The sequence below is a fragment of the Ranitomeya imitator genome, chromosome 4, assembly GCF_032444005.1.
Source record: "Ranitomeya imitator isolate aRanImi1 chromosome 4, aRanImi1.pri, whole genome shotgun sequence".
NCBI lineage: Eukaryota > Metazoa > Chordata > Amphibia > Anura > Dendrobatidae > Ranitomeya > Ranitomeya imitator.
The window spans coordinates 551867966-551887289 of NC_091285.1; the positions used below are offsets into that span (position 1 = coordinate 551867966).

The following is a 19324-nucleotide window of genomic DNA, read 5'->3' on the forward strand; positions in this document are numbered from 1 at the left end:
ACTGTTGGGAGCATCATCCGGAAGTGGAAGGCTTATGGAACTACTGTTAGCCTTCCACGGCCTGGACAGCCTTTGAAAGTTTCCTCCCGTGCCGAGGCCAGGCTTGTCCGAAGAGTCAAGGCTAACCCAAGGACAACAAGGAAGGAGCTCCGGGAAGATCTCATGGCAGTGGGGACATTGGTTTCAGTCAATACCATAAGTAACGTACTCCACCGCAATGGTCTCCGTTCCAGACGAGCCCGTAAGGTACCTTTACTTTCAAAGCGTCATGTCAAGGCTCGTCTACAGTTTGCTCATGATCACTTGGAGGACTCTGAGACTGACTGGTTCAAGGTTCTCTGGTCTGATGAGACCAAGATCGAGATCTTTGGTGCCAACCACACACGTGACGTTTGGAGACTGGATGGCACTGCATACGACCCCAAGAATACCATCCCTACAGTCAAGCATGGTGGTGGCAGCATCATGCTGTGGGGCTGTTTCTCAGCCAAGGGGCCTGGTCATCTGGTCCGCATCCATGGGAAGATGGATAGCATGGCCTACCTGGAGATTTGGGCCAAGAACCTCCGCTCCTCCATCAAGGATCTTAAGATGGGTCGTCATTTCATCTTCCAACAAGACAACGACCCAAAGCACACAGCCAAGAAAACCAAGGCCTGGTTCAAGAGGCAAAATATCAAGGTGTTGCAGTGACCTAGTCAGTCTCCTGACCTTAACCCAATTGAAAACTTGTGGAAGGAGCTCAAGATTAAAGTCCACATGAGACACCCAAAGAACCTAGATAACTTGGAGAAGATCTGCATGGAGGAGTGGGCCAAGATAACTCCAGAGACCTGTGCCGGCCTGATCAGGTCTTATAAAAGACGATTATTAGCTGTAATTGCAAACAAAGGTTATTCCACAAAATATTAAACCTAGGGGTTGAATAATAATTGACCCACACTTTTATGTTTAAAATTTATAAAAATTTAACTGAGCAGCAAAACTTTTTGGTTTGTAAGATTTATGCATCTGTTAATAAATCCTGCTCTTGTTTGAAGTTTGAAGGCTCTAACTTATTTGCATCTTATTAAACCTGCTAAATCTGCAGGGGGTTGAATACTACTTGTAGGCACTGTATATAAAAACGAAACCCGACTTTGGTGCGAAGATAGCCGACCGCATGGCCGATCCCACACTAGGATCGGGTCGGGCTTCATGAAACCCGACTTTGCTAAAAGTCGGCGACTTTTGAAATTGTCCGATCCGTTTCGCTCAACCCTAGCCAGTGCTGATCAGCAGCAAGCAGATCTTTCTGGGACTAAGTCCTGCTTTTCCCATACTGGGCATGCCCATGGGACGACCTCCCATTGGAGGTCGGGGGTCACATGCACAGGTCCTGAAGCGGTTCCTGTTGGACCACTAGGAAGGTCTTTGAGTGCTAAAACTATAAAAGGTTCGCAATGCTGCACGGCCATGCGCTAGTATCAAACCTATGTTATGAGCTCCGTGCCAGTGTGGTCATGGTTGTATGTGGTCAAGGTTTGGCTGAAATAAGCCCCTAGAATACCAGCACCTCCGGTGAGGAGTTTTGTGTATGTGGATTCAGGGCTGGCGTATAGTCATTAGAATACCGGCTCCACCGGGGAGGAGTTGCTTGTGTGCTATTCTGACTGCATGACCACTGATGGCACTGATGGTAGCTGTGATCTCCTGTGAGGTTAACAGGGCATGGCGTTCTCTTTTCATAGTGAATCTGTGAAGTAACAGAGTTTGCTTATACCGCCATACAGTACCGCCTGTTACTAGCAGCAGGTTTCTCTCCTGCACGGTGGACCACGGGTTGCGAACGCACCTACTGTCTCATATATATATATTCAGTGCGTTACACCAACCCTAACACTGGATGAACTTACTTATAATTTTTTCCTAGCTTGGCATTTTGTGCAAAGCCTTTATCAGTGTAGCAGTACATCAACTACACATTCAAAATATTTTAATGAGGCCCTCCAGTTGTTGCCTTCTTGGGTCTATGGATGACCCTGCTTATAATTTTTCCTGGCTTTGCACTGTGTGCAGAGCCTTTATGAATGTTGGAGTACCACAACTGGACTTTGCTCACAATATTTGAATGAGGTACTACAGTTGGTGCCTTCAAGGGTTTATGGATGACCCTACTTGTAATTTTTGGAAAGCTTTGCACTGTGCATAACTTTTATGAGTGTAGGAATACCTCAACTATACTTTGTTCACAATATTTGAATGAAGTACTACAGTTGATGCCTTCAATGGTTTATGGATGACCCTGCTTGTACGTTTTGGCAGGCTTTGCACTTTGTGCATACATAGCCTTTATGAGTCTAGGAGTGCCAGTACATGAGAATTTGAACAAAGTGTGTATGAGGCCCTCCTTTATGTCTAAAACAGGGTGTTTCTGAGTCCCTCTTCCTTCACATTTTGGCAGTTCTTGCTTCCTTCATAAATTACACTAAAATTTAAATTTTTTAATAAAATGGCAATTTTGGTTTATTTAAATTATTATTATTTTTTAAATCCTTTTTAGATTTTACCTTACATACAAGTCATTTTATTGGAAGGAATGTTTCTTAATTTTTTTTTTCCTGTAAACTCCAATTTCTTTTGAAAGCTTTGTTGTAAGTCCTTAAATTGATTTAAAGTGTGAAACCATTGTTCTCAGCAGTGATCTGGGAGTCAGAGATGCTTCCAGGCAGGACCAGACTGGCCCACCAGAGAACTGGAGGAATCTCTGATGGGCCCAGGCACTGACATTTGCTGGCATTCAAATCCAGCAGCTCTTAACGGTCCCTGCTGCCCCAGGATTCCCCAGCCAGTGGCTAATAGCAGCCCATCATGCAGCTTCTATGGGGCCCATGAGTCAAGGGGCCCGATCAGTCCCAGCAGCAGAGCAACGGGTGACAGAAGGCAGGAGCCGGCTGCTAGGCTAAAGCCTGTGCCACTGCTAAAGGGACATGAATATTCACTGCTCACCATGCCCATGGGCATGGAGAGCAGTGAATATACATTTCACTTTAATAGTGAGCAGCAGTGCCGGTGTCAGTCCCCAAACAAGTGCCAGGGCCCTGGCAAATCACAGCTGTCATCAACCCCAACTACAGTGGGGCAAAAAAGTATTTAGTCAGTCAGCAATAGTGCAAGTTCCACCACTTAAAAAGATGAGAGGCGTCTGTAATTTACATCATAGGTAGACCTCAACTATGGGAGACAAACTGAGAAAAAAAAATCCAGAAAATCACATTGTCTGTTTTTTTAACATTTTATTTGCATATTATGGTGGAAAATAAGTATTTGGTCAGAAACAAAATTTCATCTCAATACTTTGTAATACGGTATATCCTTTGTTGGCAAAGACAGAGGTCAAACGTTTTCTGTAAGTCTTCACAAGGTTGCCACACACTGTTGTTGGTATGTTGGCCCATTCCTCCATGCAGATCTCCTCTAGAGCAGTGATGTTTTTGGCTTTTCGCTTGGCAACACGGACTTTCAACTCCCTCCAAAGGTTTTCTATAGGGTTGAGATCTGGAGACTGGCTAGGCCACTCCAGGACCTTGAAATGCTTCTTACAAAGCCACTCCTTCGTTGCCCTGGCGGTGTGCTTTGGATCATTGTCATGTTGAAAGACCCAGCCACGTTTCATCTTCAATGCCCTTGCTGATGGAAGGAGGTTTGCACTCAAAATGTCACGATACATGGCCCCATTCATTCTTTCATGTACTCGGATCAGTCGTCCTGGCCCCTTTGCAGAGAAACAGCCCCAAAGCATGATGTTTCCACCACCATGCTTTACAGTAGGTATGGTGTTTGATGGATGCAACTCAGTATTCTTTTTCCTCCAAACACGACAAGTTGTGTTTCTACCAAACAGTTCCAGTTTGGTTTCATCAGACCATAGGACATTCTCCCAAAACTCCTCTGGATCATCCAAATGCTCTCTAGCAAACTTCAGACGGGCCCGGACATGTACTGGCTTAAGCAGTGGGACACGTCTGGCACTGCAGGATCTGAGTCCATGGTGGCGTAGTGTGTTACTTATGGTAGGCCTTGTTACATTGGTCCCAGCTCTCTGCAGTTCATTCACTAGGTCCCCCCGAGTGGTTCTGGGATTTTTGCTCACCGTTCTTGTGATCATTCTGACCCCACGGGGTGGGATTTTGCGTGGAGCCCCAGATCGAGGGAGATTATCAGTGGTCTTGTATGTCTTCCATTTTCTAATTATTGCTCCCACTGTTGATTTCTTCACTCCAAGCTGGTTGGCTATTGCAGATTCAGTCTTCCCAGCCTGGTGCAGGGCTACAATTTTGTTTCTGGTGTCCTTTGACAGCTCTTTGGTCTTCACCATAGTGGAGTTTGGAGTCAGACTGTTTGAGGGTGTGCACAGGTGTCTTTTTATACTGATAACAAGTTTAAACAGGTGCCATTACTACAGGTAATGAGTGGAGGAAAGAGGAGACTCTTAAAGAAGAAGTTACAGGTCTGTGAGAGCCAGAAATCTTGATTGTTTGTTTCTGACCAAATACTTATTTTCCACCATAATATGCAAAAAAAAATGATAAAAAAACAGACAATGTGATTTTCTGGATTTTTTTTTCTCAGTTTGTCTCCCATAGTTGAGGTCTACCTATGATATAAATTAAAGATGCCTCTCATCTTTTTAAGTGGTGGAACTTGCACTATTGCTGACTGACTAAATACTTTTTTGCCCCACTGTATAATTACCACAATTGCCACCACACCAGGGCAATCAGGAATAGCGGGGCAAAGCGCCAGAATTGTGATGCGCCAATTCTGGGGTAGCTGTGTTATGTATTTTTAGGCTGGGAAAGGCCCAATAACCATTTACTTTCAAAATCTGAAAATATAAGCACACAGCTGTCTGCTTTACCTTGGCTGGTTATCAAAAATAGAAGGGACACCTTTTAATTTTTTTATGTTTATTTATTAAACCCAGGCTACAAAACCTCCTGAGTAAATGCACATACAACGCATGTGTTTTTTTAAATTGCGTATTTATCTGCATCTAATGAAAGTCTATGGGGAAATTCTGCACAGAAGACTCAGCGTTCCCGCAAGAGAAATTGACATGCTGCGGCTTGGAAACCCGCACCGCAGGTGAGTTTACACAGTGTAAAAAAGAAGCACAGTGGGGATGGAATTTCTATTAATCCCATCAACTGTGTTTGTATTGTACAATGCAGCATTTGGGACACTGCAAAAATATGCTGTGTCCAGAACGCTAATATTACTGATCGTGGGCACACAACCTAAGAGGTGGAGGAGATTTTTTTTCTCTGTTTTTACTTTTACCTATATACAAGATTATACAGGAAATAAAGTTTCCTAATATATTTTCCTGTACAATCCATTTTATCTTTGGTTTTGTACGTTTTATTGTCAATCCATAAAAGTGGAGTAATGTTCTGACAACATTGCTCCCAGCATCAACCTGGGAGTCAGAGATGCATCCAGGCATCTTCCCCATGCTATTCACATTGCATTTGAGTGCTGTTTCCATCCATTTTAGTGATTTTTCTGCCTCTCCAGTCCTTCTGTTAGGGTCTTCCGGAAAAATGCTTGAGTTTACATTTACTTCCATTATACTTTGTACTCAAGACGAGTCCGTCCAAGGGTCCAACCTGCTCAATTCGAATACAGAGCACTTTAATACTCGATCATCACTGTCTATGACATATGTTTAGACAATGCTCTTGTCACTTAAAGATTGACACATGTTCAGATTGTTAGACTCAGTTCCAAGATTCAATCAAATATGGTTTTAAACAGTGACTGGCATGGATGGGTATCTTAGCTTTAGCTATCATGGAAACATAAGAGAGCGAGGTAAAGACCCTTTGTGAGGCTAAAGGACAGAAATCCCATCAGTTATGGCTGACAGTGATCTCTGACAGACAGCTACTTTCTATTTGAAAAACTAAAGTCTGGAAAGTTTAGAGTACAAATAACTGAGAGGACAGCACATTTAGTAGAAATAAGGATTCAATATTTTTGGCTAAAATTAAGTAATTAAATTTATCTTTTATAATAGAAAATATGCAAATTGTGTTTTCAGAGAGGAAGAGGACTTGAACTCTAGCGCCACTTATTGGATGTAGCAATCCTAACAGTTAATATCGACCCTTTCAAGAGCCTTGCCACTTAGGAAAAAAGCCAAGCCACAATCTCAATTTGCAGATACTGTGTTTTAGGATATTGCCCCTTTTCAGTGCAAAGCAAATTATTTGGTTTGAGAGACCTCTGAATGTGATTTAAGGGGCAGCATTTCTTTTTGCAGAGAGTGACATGCCTGTCATGCCACAGTAAAGAAACTTAAGATACCGTCACACATAACGATATCGTTAATGATATCGTTGCAACGTCATGCTTTTTGTGACGTAGCAACGATCCAGCTAACGATCTCGTTATGTGTGACAGCGACCAACGATCAGGCCCCTGCTGGGAGATCGTTGGTCGTTGGGGAATGATCAGGACCATTTTTTGGTCGCTGATCACCCGCTGTCATCGCTGGATCGGCGTGTGTGACGCCGATCCAGCGATGTGTTCACTTGTAACCAGGGTAAATATCAGGTTACTAAGTGCAGGGCCGCGCTTAGTAACCCGATATTTACCCTGGTTACCATTGTAAAAGCTAAAAAAAAAAACACTACATACTCACATTCTGATGTCTGTCACGTCCCCCGGCGTCCACTGTGTCAGCGCCGGCCGTAAAGCAGAGCACAGCGGTGACGTCACCGCTGTTACTGCCGGCGCTGACACAGTCAGTGCAGGGAAACTCTCGGCAGCAGCGCGTGCATTAGCAGCGCTCTTGCCGAAAGCAGTTTTAACCCTGTGGACGCCGGCGGGGGATGTGACAGACATCAGAATGTGAGTATGTAGTGTTTTTTTTTTTTACTTTTACAATGGTAACCAGGGTAAATATCGGGTTACTAAGCGCGGCCCTGCACTTAGTAACCCGATGTTTACCCTGGTTATCCGGGTGCTGCAGGGGGACTTCGGCATCGTTGAAGACAGTTTCAACGATGCCGAAGTCGTTCCCCTGATCGTTGGTCGCTGGAGAGAGCTGTCTGTGTGACAGCTCCCTTATAGGCTCCTCTGGGAAATTAAATATGCAAATTGCCTCTTCAGAGAGGAAAAGAACTTGAACTCTACTGTAAGAAGAAATCCTAAAAGTCAACATCAACCCTTTATAATGGAAAAGTAACATAAGAGAACAAGTTACACAGTGAGGAATGGAAATTGTAATCTCCAACAGGGTTCTAAGTCTTCTCCACTTATAATCTTCATTATTTTATGCTTTATTATACATTTCCAAAATGCATTTTCTTTTTCATGTTAAAACATTATTTGTGGTCTACAATAACCTGTGTCCTTGCCTGTACTGAAGAAGTGAAAATCACAGCAGACTTTTTTTTATACATTTTTCCTGAGCACAGTGTATCCTAATCCATTGTTGACCACTGGCTGATTTTTTACAATGAGGAGTCCTGGGCTTTATTCCAAGTGTTGTCTTTTTATGGCAACGACATCCCGAGACTTCAGATTGGTGTCAGGACTGAATGTCATACTAGGACACGATGTTAACAATAAAATAGCATTAAATAACTTCATAGCAAAATGTTGTGCTTCAATTGCATAATAATATGATTAATAAAATATTTTAATTTACATCTGCAAGAAAAGAATGCTTTTTGTTTCAATCTAAGTGGGTATAAAAATGCCATATTAGTTACTTATGTGGGAACTTTCATGGATGAAATTACAAATTAAAGAACATTTCTCCAGAAAATAGAACCTGTAAAAGCTAAATGCTCATTTTAACCATTTAGACAAGTGATCCTAGTGACATCTAATAAGGCTGCTACTATAGCTTCCAACTATGTAGAGGTAGGATTCATACTTTGTACCTATGGCCCATCTCCCACATGAAAGCTTACAAAGCGCATGGCATACCAGGTAGTGGTTGGGCCTGGTACCGATTTTACATTGGGACCAATGTTGAGTTCAAACCTGTATACCATCTATAATTAGCCTGTTTTATATTTTATGAGTCTTATAACGGTTGCCATATTAGTTGTACACCAACTTTACCAAACACTGATATAGCTAAGATGTGACTGAATAAAATAAATAATATAAAACATAGGAAAGTAACTCAAGAATTTACATCTCTCTATATATTTTTAAAGCAAACACCCTGTTAAAAATTATTATGCAAATGCTATTTTTCTCTGATGGTCCAAAATGATCAATGCAAATGAGTATAATGTTCAAATCATCAACCCCTAGAGTATAATGTTCAAATCATCAACCACTAGAGTATAAATCAAATTTTATTAGACAAACCTCCCAATGATAACAGTATTTTACTCAAAACTAAAAACACTTAAGGTTTAATCTCCAAACACACAACAGAGAAAAAAAACAGTGACATCCAGCCAGCCTCTGACCTACTCACCTAAAAAAAACCTCCCTTATCAGGACTGATTAACCCCTTCAGCACACAGCATGCAGGAGAGAAACTTATGGGTTTCTACATTACAGAAGAAAGCAATTTTTGTGACACATATCTCCCCTCACATAGTGCTGGTGACCCTGCCACAGACCCCTTCACAATTCTTGCATCCAATGAACTTGTACTTTTTGAGTAGTTTCTGGTTCAATTTATTTGCAGTATGTCAGAATAGCCTCCCAGAGCTGCTGTTTTAATGTAAAATGCCTCCAACCCTCATAGATCTTTTGCTTCAGGATAGTTCTCAATAGGGTTGAGGTCTGGGGAGGATGAGTTTCTCTCCTTTTATGCCCATAGCAGCCAATGACTCAAAGGTTTTCTTTGCGGCATGAAATGGTCATGCATAAAGATGATTTTACTACTTATGCGACAGTTCTTCTTTTTGTACCATGGGAGAAAGTGGTCAGTCAGAGACTCGATATACTCTATATACTTTGCTGAGGTCATTTTCACACTTTCAGGGATAGGGTCAACAGAAGTGCGAGCGGCTTCTTGTTCCCAAAGTACCCTTGCCATCTTCAATATAAGATCAGAATATCCACTGATATGTCTTCCTACATGTAAAGGGCTATTTGGATACTATTATCTAGCAGTAACAAGAGTGTTACAGTGAACAGGCACAGTCATATATACAGACGTACAGTGGGTATGGAAAGTATTCAGACCCCTTTACATTTTTCACTCTTTGTTTCATTGCAGCCATTTGGTAAATTCAAAAAAGTTCATTTTTTTCTCATTAATATACACACTGCAACAGAGGGCAACACGGTGGCGCAGTGGTTAGCACTGCAGTCTTGCAGCGCTGGGGTCCTGGCTTCAAACCCCACCAAGGACAACATCTGCAAGGAGCTTGTATGTTCTCTCCGTGTTTGTGTGGGTTTCCTCCGGGCACTCCGGTTTCCTCCCACATTCCAAAGACATACTGATAGGGAATTTAGATTGTGAGCCCCATCGGGGACAGCAATGATAATGCGCGGAATATGTTAGCGCTATATAAAAATAAAGATTATTATTATTATTATGACATTGGGCTGTCAGCAGATCCTAAGGCTTAATTTATGACTTGGAAGTCATCTATGCTCCACTGTGGGTGATGTTTGCAATTATAATAATTGAACAATAATTTTTACATGTATTTCCAAGAGAAAATAGAAAAACATAATGCTACAGAATAATAGTTGAACGAGATTTAAGCCCTTGAATATTACTTTTCAACAGCAGGATTAAAAGTAAATTATTGTTCAATCATTTCATACCCATTATGGTTCTGCAAATAATCCATGCACCGTAAATATACAATTATATGTCAACTTGTTTTGTTGCCAGTAGTGTTGAGCGATACCGTCCGATACTTGAAAGTATCGGTATCGGATAGTATCGGCCGATACCCGAAAAATATCGGATATCGCCGATACCGATATCCGATACCAATACAAGTCAATGGGACATCAAGTATCGGAAGGTATTCTCATGGTTCCCAGGGTCTGAAGGAGAGGAAACTCTCCTTCAGGCCCTGGGATCCATAGGGATGTGTAAAATAAAGAATTAAAATAAAAAATATTGATATATTTACCTCTCCGGCGGCCCCTGAACTCAGCGCGGGTAACCGGCAGGCTTCTTTGTTCAAAATCAGTGCTTTTAGGACCTGAGAATCACGTCCCGGCTTCTGATTGGTCGCGGGCCGCCCATGTGACCGCCACGCGACCAATCACAAGCCGCGACGTCACCATAAGCTATTAGCGCGCTCATTTTTGAAAAATGAGCGCGTTAATAACTTTCAAAGACGTAGCGGCTTGTGATTGGTCGCGGCCATGCGACCAATCACAAGCCGCGACGTCACCGCAAGCTATTAACGCGCTCATTTTTAAAAATGAGCGCGTTAATGACTTTCAAAGACGTAGCGGCTTGTGATTGGTCGCGTGGCCGCGACCAATCACAAGCCGCGACGTCACCGCAAGCTATTAACGCACTCATTTTTAAAAATGAGCGCGTTAATGGCTTTCAAAGACATAGCGGCTTGTGATTGGTCGCGTGGCGGTCACATGGGCGGCCCGCGACCAATCAGAAGCCGGGACGTGATTCTCAGGTCCTAAAAGCGCTGATTTTGAACAACGAAGCCTGCCGGTTACCCGCGCTGAGTCCAGGGGCCGCCGGAGAGGTAAATATATCAATATTTTTTATTTTAATTCTTTATTTTACACATCTCTATGTATCCGATACCGATACCCGATACCACAAAAGTATCGGATCTCGGTATCGGAATTCCGATACCGCAAGTATCGGCCGATACCCGATACTTGCGGTATCGGAATGCTCAACACTAGTTGCCAGGCAATAAGTATCATGGTGGCTAAACTTTCAAATACACACTCAAGTTATCATGTATTTTATAAACGGCTATTTAAATGAGTTGCCCAATGCTGTTTTTTTTAACTTAATAAAGGGAACTTAAAGAGTATCTCATATCATGAGTTGCCCATTGTATACAATATATAACTTAATAGCCTGACAATTATCTGGAAAGGGAAACACCTGGAGGAAACCCAAACCCAACCCTGACAATCTAACACGCCACTGCTATCGATAGGGTGGGTGACCTGTCACTCACAGCACTGAAAGCTCAACACACCCCTGCTATTCATAGAGTGGCTGAACTTTGACTCACAGCACTGATAGCCTAACATGTCCCTGCTATGTATAGGCCGGCTGAGCTGTCACTCACAGCACTGATAGCCCGACATGCCCCTGCTATCCATAAGGTGGCTGAACTGTCCCTCACAGCATTGGCAGCCTGACCAGCCCCTGTTATCCATAGGGCAGCTGAACTGTCATTCACAGCACTGATAGCCCGACATGCCCGTTATCCATAGGCCGGCTGAGCTGTAAAACAGCACTGATAGCCCGACATGCCTCTGCTAACTATAGGCCGGCTGAACTGTCACTCACAGCATTGGCAGCCTGACAAGCCCCTGTTATCCATAGGGCAGCTGAACTGTCATTCACAGCACTGATAGCCCGACATGCCCCTGTTATCCATAGGGCAGCTGAGCTGTCACTCACAGCACTGATAGCCTGACAAGTCCCTGTTATCTATAGGCCGGCTGAGCTGTCACTCACAGCACTGATAGCCTGACAAGCCCCTGTTATCTATAGGGTGGCTGAACTGTCACTCACAGCATTGGCAGCCTGACAAGCCCCTGTTATCCATAGGGCAGCTGAACTGTCATTCACAGCACTGATAGCCCGACATGCCCCTGTTATCCATAGGGCAGCTGAGCTGTCACTCACAGCACTGATAGCCTGACAAGTCCCTGTTATCTATAGGCCGGCTGAGCTGTCCCTCACAGCACTGATAGCCTGACAAGCCCCTGTTATCTATAGGGTGGCTGAGCTGTAAAACAACACTGATAGCCCGACATGCCTCTGCTATCTATAGGCCGGCTGAGCTGTCACTCACAGCACTGATAGCCCGACATGCCCCTGTTATCCATAGGGCAGCTGAGCTGTCACTCACAGCACTGATAGTCTGACAAGTCCCTGTTATCTATAGGCTGGCTGAGCTGTCACTCACAGCACTGATAGCCTGACAAACCCCTGTTATCTATAGGGTGGCTGAACTGTCACTCACAGCATTGGCAGCCTGACAAGCCCCTGTTATCCATAGGGCAGCTGAGCTGTCACTCACAGCACTGATAACCTGACAAGCCCCTGTTATCCATAGGGCAGCTGAGCTGTCACTCACAGCACTGATAGTCTGACAAGTCCCTGTTATCTATAGGCCGGCTGAGCTGTCCCTCACAGCACTGATAGCCTGACAAGCCCCTGTTATCTATAGGGTGGCTGAGCTGTAAAACAACACTGATAGCCCGACATGCCTCTGCTATCTATAGGCCGGCTGAGCTGTCACTCACAGCACTGATAGCCCGACATGCCCCTGTTATCCATAGGGCAGCTGAGCTGTCACTCACAGCACTGATAGTCTGACAAGTCCCTGTTATCTATAGGCTGGCTGAGCTGTCACTCACAGCACTGATAGCCTGACAAACCCCTGTTATCTATAGGGTGGCTGAACTGTCACTCACAGCACTGATAGCCCGACATGCCACTGCTATCTATAGGCCGGCTGAGCTGTCACTCACAGCACTGATAGCCTGACATGCCCGTTATCCATAGGGCAGCTCAGCTGTCACTCACAACACTGATGGTCTGACATGCCCTTGCTATCTATAGGGCAGCTGAGATGTCACTCACAGCACTGATAGCCCGACATGCCCCTGCTATCTGTAGGCCGGCTGAGCTGTCACTCGCAGCACTGATAGCCTGACAAGTCCCTGTTATCTTTAGGGTGGCTGAGCTGTCACTCGCAGCACTGATATTCTGACATGCCCCTGCTATCTATAGGCCGGCTGAACTGTCACTCACAGCACTGATAGCCCGACATGCCACTGCTATCTATAGGCCGGCTGAGCTGTCACTCACAGCAGTGATAACCTGACATGCCCCTGTAATCCATAGGGCAGCTGAGCTGTCACTCACAGCACTGGCAGCCTGACATGCCCCTGTTATCCATAGGCCAGCTGAGCTGTCACTCGCAGCACTGATAGCTCGACATGCCCTTGTTATCCATAGGGCAGCTGAGCTGTCACTCATGGCACTGATAACCTGACATGCCCCTGTTATCCATAGAGCATCTGAGCTGTCATTCACAGCGTCTCTAGGACACAGCAAGTGGTGAAATCATGAGTTGTTGCTTGCTATGGGCAACAAAAAGTTTTTATTTTAGATGGTTTCATAAGTCTCCCCCTACAATTTTAAGATTGGGTAACTTTGCTTACCTTATATTTTCTTGAGTTGTCCTTATCCAGAATTCTAGGAGGTTTAGGTGTGGACCAAAGTGATAGCTTAATTGGAGGCCATACTTGTTCTTATCTAGAAATAGATACAAAGAAGTTATTCAGTACATTTTTAAAGAACTTTGCAGAAGATAATGACTCATGGCCTGAGTGGTTTTCTGTTCTTGTCGCTAATACACTGTCTAAATGCTATCTTTTAATTTTCCAATGTTAGATAAATCTGTAGAGGCACTCTAATATGTTAAATTGTACTATTCTTATTGCAAGCTAAGGTAAAAATCACCATCAAACCCACAACTTTGCCCAAAAATCCATTAATATGAGATTTTATGTGTTTGGCACAACATAGTGAGAAAATGCCAACTTTCATAAGCAACTGCATGATGAGTACTGAATGCAGAAATTAGTGATTCTGAATCGAAATCATAAAGACTTAGTGCATATTAATGAGACTTGGCAGGCAAGACACCACAAGTAGCTGGTTTATCTGGCAGTTGTGACAACTAGGTCACCTACTTCCAGCTTCACAAATGTACTCTGGAGACCCTCTGATATTTAATGGATTATGAACTGAGTTTAGGTCTTTTATGAGCAAAGGAATTCCTTAATTTTTCTACTCATCAAATACCTTTCTCATAAAGCTCCCTAAGGTTCTCCGTGGTGTGATCTAAATCGCTGACAAACCATGCATTGTTCCTATCTCAGGGGAAAGTTTAGGGTGGAAAATACATATTGACTATTCAATGGACAATATGAAAATGTGAACGCTCCTCAATTTAGGATTGTGATCTTTACAAATAATTAATATAAGGCTAATAAATTGCATTCTACTGTGTGCCTCTCTCATCTTCTTTACGGTGCTAAGCCACAGGCAGAACAATTTTAATAAGCTAATGTGAATTTCGCCATTATAACTTAATAGCTGTATTTCTGCAGGGCATGCATATAAAGAGTAAATGTAAAGGCTTTTGGGAAATTAACCTGTTTGCTTAGCAGTAAAAGTGTCAGAAGTGCAAACATTAATTGACTGTGGAATAAAAGCATTGTAGTTATTTAGTACCTTTGTGACTTTTGATATCTACTTTGGGACAATACATGATGAAGAGAGAACATCAAAGGCAAAGAGCTCTTTCTCTAAAGCAGTGATGGACCCTCCTAGATTAAAGATTCTGTTGGTTCGTATTCTTTCATTGCATTGCCAAACTTGAAAAAACTTGTCAGGGGCGCAAAAACAAATGACTTCTGTATTCTGTTATTCTGTGGTGGCCAGACCTTGTGTATATTACCTTGTTCTACACAAAAGTAAACGAGAAAGCAGAGGACATGCCAAACTGTGGTTTTCCCACCACGAGTAAACTGAGTGCAGGTATTGAAAGCCAAAAGGGCAAAGAACTGAGAGGAAAGCCACAGTAATCTCATGTTCATGAAAGGTAAAGAATAATGCTATAGATCAGTCCAAAATGTATGTGACAACAAAGCCTCTTTAAGGAAAACTTTAGATTTGCAACTGTTGGGCAAATCTGCCGAGATTGGAATTTGCCAGTTTGCTTATATTTCGATTTACATTTAAGTTATTCAATGCACTTTGAATGTTCTCTATTATTCTCTTAGGTTTCACCAGATCGCGGAGTATAATAATTCTTGAGTGTGAAAAAAAAAATAATACTCACCTTGCCGTTCACCTGTCTTGCTTCCACCACTGGCCACTGTGTGGTCCTCTGCTGTGTCTTTTATCCAGCATGTAACATCCTATTTGGGCATTTTCACCCTCTACTGGGTCTTCCAGCATTGAGCATCACAATGCACATCATGACTTTACAACGTCACGATATGCATCGTATGAGGAGCTAGCTGGGCTGCGAAAAACGGAGGATCTGACTGTAGGCAGCTTAAGCAACAAAACTTTTGCACCATGAGGGGAGTATCAATTTTTTCTATAAACTCCTTTACAACCATTTACAATTCTTCAAATAATGGCCAGTCAGTAAACATTTTTCTGAATTCATATAAATAAAATTTTGCCTGTGAAATGGCCACAGAGTGAACGTGCCCTTACGCATTGCATGTATACCAACTTATGATCCAGCTCATTTCTTTGGTTGTGAACTCGAATACAGCAAAACGCAAAAAAACTCATGTAATGCAATTTTTTATGTGGTTTATCTCACACTTGTTTGCTCATCTCTATTCTCTATTTGCAACGTACGTAGTTTTGACATTGTGAAGGTAGACCCCAGTATTAAACAACATCCTAAAACATGTTCATACCGTTATTTATGTCTTTCTATCTCTATTTTGCAGGATTTATACCCCCGCCACTCATCTTTGGAGCTGGGATTGATTCTACCTGTTTGTTTTGGAGCACGTTTTGCGGAGAGCAGGGAGCCTGTGCCCTGTATGACAATGTTGCCTATAGATATCTTTACGTCAGCATTGCTATAACCCTGAAGTCCTTAGCTTTCATCCTGTATACCACATCATGGCAATGTCTAAGAAAAAACTATAAGAGATACATAAAAAATCATGAAGGAGGGCTCACTACAAGTGAATATTTCTCGTCAACATTGACCTTAGATAATCTTGGCCGAGACTCTATCTCCCAAAATAAAACGAACAGGACAAAATTCATCTATAACCTGGAAGATCACGAGTGGTGTGAAAATATGGAGTCTGTTTTATAGTAAAAGATGGATGACGTGACTCTATCTGCTGACCACGCAAGAGATTCTTTATTTTTTGAAGGAAAAACAAATATATATCTATAAATATATAAATATAATTTGTTTCTATTGCATTGGACATTGGATGGCACCAGGTTTACTGACCTAGAGAGAAAGCAGTCAGAGGTGCAGCTGTTAGTTCTCAGGTCTTCAGCATCTGATCTTCCAGCATGTTGGATACTGCAACAAGTCCCTCGGCTTGTCTAATAGGAAACCCAACCAGCTCACAAGGGTGGCTCGTAAACTACAAAGCTGGCAAGGCTCCAGCATCGAATTTAGTGGCATCATGCATCGCTGCGTATTGATTGATACAAGTGCAACTCATTTGCTGGATAATGGCTGACAGCATCCTAGAAATACTCTTCAAAATAAGCTCTCTCATCGCTGGGAATGGCAACCGGGCCCAGGCTTTAGTAAATCCTAATAAATCTTATGACTTTTAAGACACTAACAGAGCTCTGAAAAATCCTCCATGTTTTTATTCCTGTTTTTCTTTTAATTATTTTAAATAGATCATTGATTGAGTTGTTACCCTGTACTGTCACGGAAGCTCGTATCCCATGTACAATGGTTCATAGATCCCTGTTCAGTAGAGCGTGCCTTCCATTGTCCTGCAGGATATGAGAATAGTTGCCAGCAGAGAAAAAAATTCACAAAGTCTGTTTAATACATTAATGAAGAGCGATCTTTAACACTTCGTGTCCTTGTCATCAGACAGGACATAGAATTTCAGTACAAACTGAGTCTTGTACATCTAATCCATTTTCCCTGGTATATCCACACATTCTCAGTGTATGATGGGTCTGTAGGTCCTCTAATGACATTGTGTGGGGCATTTATGGAGTTACTCTTGTTTCACTTTGGTATGATACAAAGCAGTTTTATATTTTTGGGGGTGAAATTTGTAGGTATTCTCAATTATTTTATATATATATATATATATATATATATATATATATATATATATGAGAATATATGTATATATATAGAAAAAAAGAGAATATATTTATCTATATATCTATATCTATCTATCTATATATAGATATATATATATATATATATAGGTAGATAGATATAGATATATATACCCCTCCCCCACAAAAAAATTGTAATCATTTTTACCTATATTGAGAACCCTTTCCATGTTTCCAATTAAGAAACCAATAGCCTGACTTCATCTATTTTGCATCAGATATTCAGAGGAGATTTTAACGAACAATTAAGGCACTCTTTGAATGACACTGGGCCAATTAAGCAGCATGTTATGCTTTTTGGGATTCTCCACAAATTATGCAAGAAGAGGGATCAGGTGCCAACATTAAAATTTCATAAACTTACTTTGACTGTGATAACTTTTTTATTGCAAGAAATGTCAGTGGAGCCTTGAGAGGGATTGAAGGGAAATTCATTGGTTGATGATAGTGATGTGGTCTACGGTTGACTCATGCATCTATTTTCATAAATGCCCCTTTATATACATACCAAATCGAATGCAAAATGTTGCAATAATGGTAAACCGAGCACTTTAAATATGTTTACTTTCTCCATCCACTATTGCTTGTAGTAGAGGCAAAGCTGTGCAGCCATTTCCTAATTGTTCAAAAAGCTAATTCACTAAAACATGACATGTTAACAATCATAGAAATACACACTTTAAAAAGCATATCCAATGCGGTAAAGAACGTTTTCTAGATGTCATTTAATATTTCATAATGGTTTCTTAACTGCATTTGTAATGTAATGTTAGGAGAAGGGAACCCAATAAACATGTAAATCAGTTTCTACCTGTTAAAGGGAATCTGTCCGCAAGTTTTTGCTATGTAACGTAAGGAGAGCATAACATAGCAGCTGAGACACAGATTTCAGGGATGTGTCACCTATTAGGCTGTGTGATGTTGTTTCTATACAATGAAGGTTTAATTACCTGGAGATTATCGCGGCCCAGATTCAACCCTGGTCTGCCCACGCCCCCAACAATGATTAGCAGCCTACTGTCAATAGCCAATGTACACAGAAAGCAGTGGTGTGGGCAAGGTTATCTTTCTGATCCTCATTCCATACATCCTTGGAGTCAGAGTCTCTTTTCCTACATGATGATGCTCTCAGATGAGGTAACAAATATCTGGTGACAGATTCCCTTTAAATGGATTTTCCCATTTTGGTGAACCCATTTCTCAAGGTTGCAGTTTATTTAAAAACAAACAAACTGATCCTTACTCACCCTTCCTGGATCCAGTGCTAAGTCTCACCTACTGCTCCCAGTGTCTATTATTACCTGCAATTATGAAGTAATGTTGACAATGTTGCAACCAATAACTGATCTCAGCGACTCTGAGCAGCTCATGCTGACCACTTGGGCAAATCTGCTTAGCTCAGTTATGGTCCATGATTGCTGTGGTCACTGATTGGATGTGTTGGTCACATGGCTGCCATCTTAAAGGGAACCTGACATGTGAAAAGATGCTTTTAACCTGCAAATATGGGGTTAATATGATGGTTAATAGGGTTCTTACGCCTTGGGCCTGCCACACTGCAGCCCGGCTGCATGGAGAAAATGAACTTTATTCCTCTCAGCAGCCTCACTCTTTCAGTCATAGAGGCGTGGCTGGTACAGATTTAGTCACCCACTCAGTGCATAGTAAGTGGCATCCGTAATCACGCTCTATCACTGACTGACAGGTAGCTACTGATGAGCCAGCTGTTAGTAAGTGGTAGGGTGGGGTTACAGTTGCAGCTCACTATGTACTGGCTGAAGCTGTGCCGGCCATGTCTTTATGACTGAAAGCCCTAGAATGCCAAGAGGAATAAAGGTAATTTCCTCCTGGCAGCCGGACTTTCAGCGTAGTGGCCGCATAGGTTCAAAATGCTATTAACTGGCAAATTAGCCCCATATGTGCAGGTTAACCCCTTTCTCACCTCTGATGGGATAGTATGTCTGAGGTCAGATCCCCTGCTTTGATGCGGACTCCGGCGGTGAGCCCACATCAAAGCCGCGACATGTCAGCTGTTTTGAACAGCTGACATGTGCGTGCAATAGCGGCGAGTGGAATCGCAATCCACCCATCGCTATTAAATAGTTAAATCCTGCTGTCAAACACTGACAGCGGCAATTAACTACCGCTTCCAGCCACGCGGCCGGAAATGCGCTCATCGCCAACCCCGTCACATGATCGGGGGTCAGCGATGCCTCGACATAGTAACCAGAGGTC

The 19324-nt window shown here is 42.5% G+C and overlaps 1 protein-coding gene across 1 annotated transcript in view; it reads left to right on the forward strand.

Moving 5' to 3' along the window:
• SLCO3A1 (solute carrier organic anion transporter family member 3A1) overlaps positions 1 to 17031 on the forward strand; it is a 676694-nt gene extending 659663 nt beyond the window's left edge. Inside the window, exon 10 of the mRNA XM_069766261.1 lies at positions 15697 to 17031. Coding sequence (XP_069622362.1) covers positions 15697 to 16076 — 380 coding nt within the window. The 3' untranslated portion in view covers positions 16077 to 17031. The remainder of the gene's footprint in view (positions 1 to 15696) is intronic.
• The last annotated feature ends 2293 nt before the right edge of the window (positions 17032 to 19324 follow it).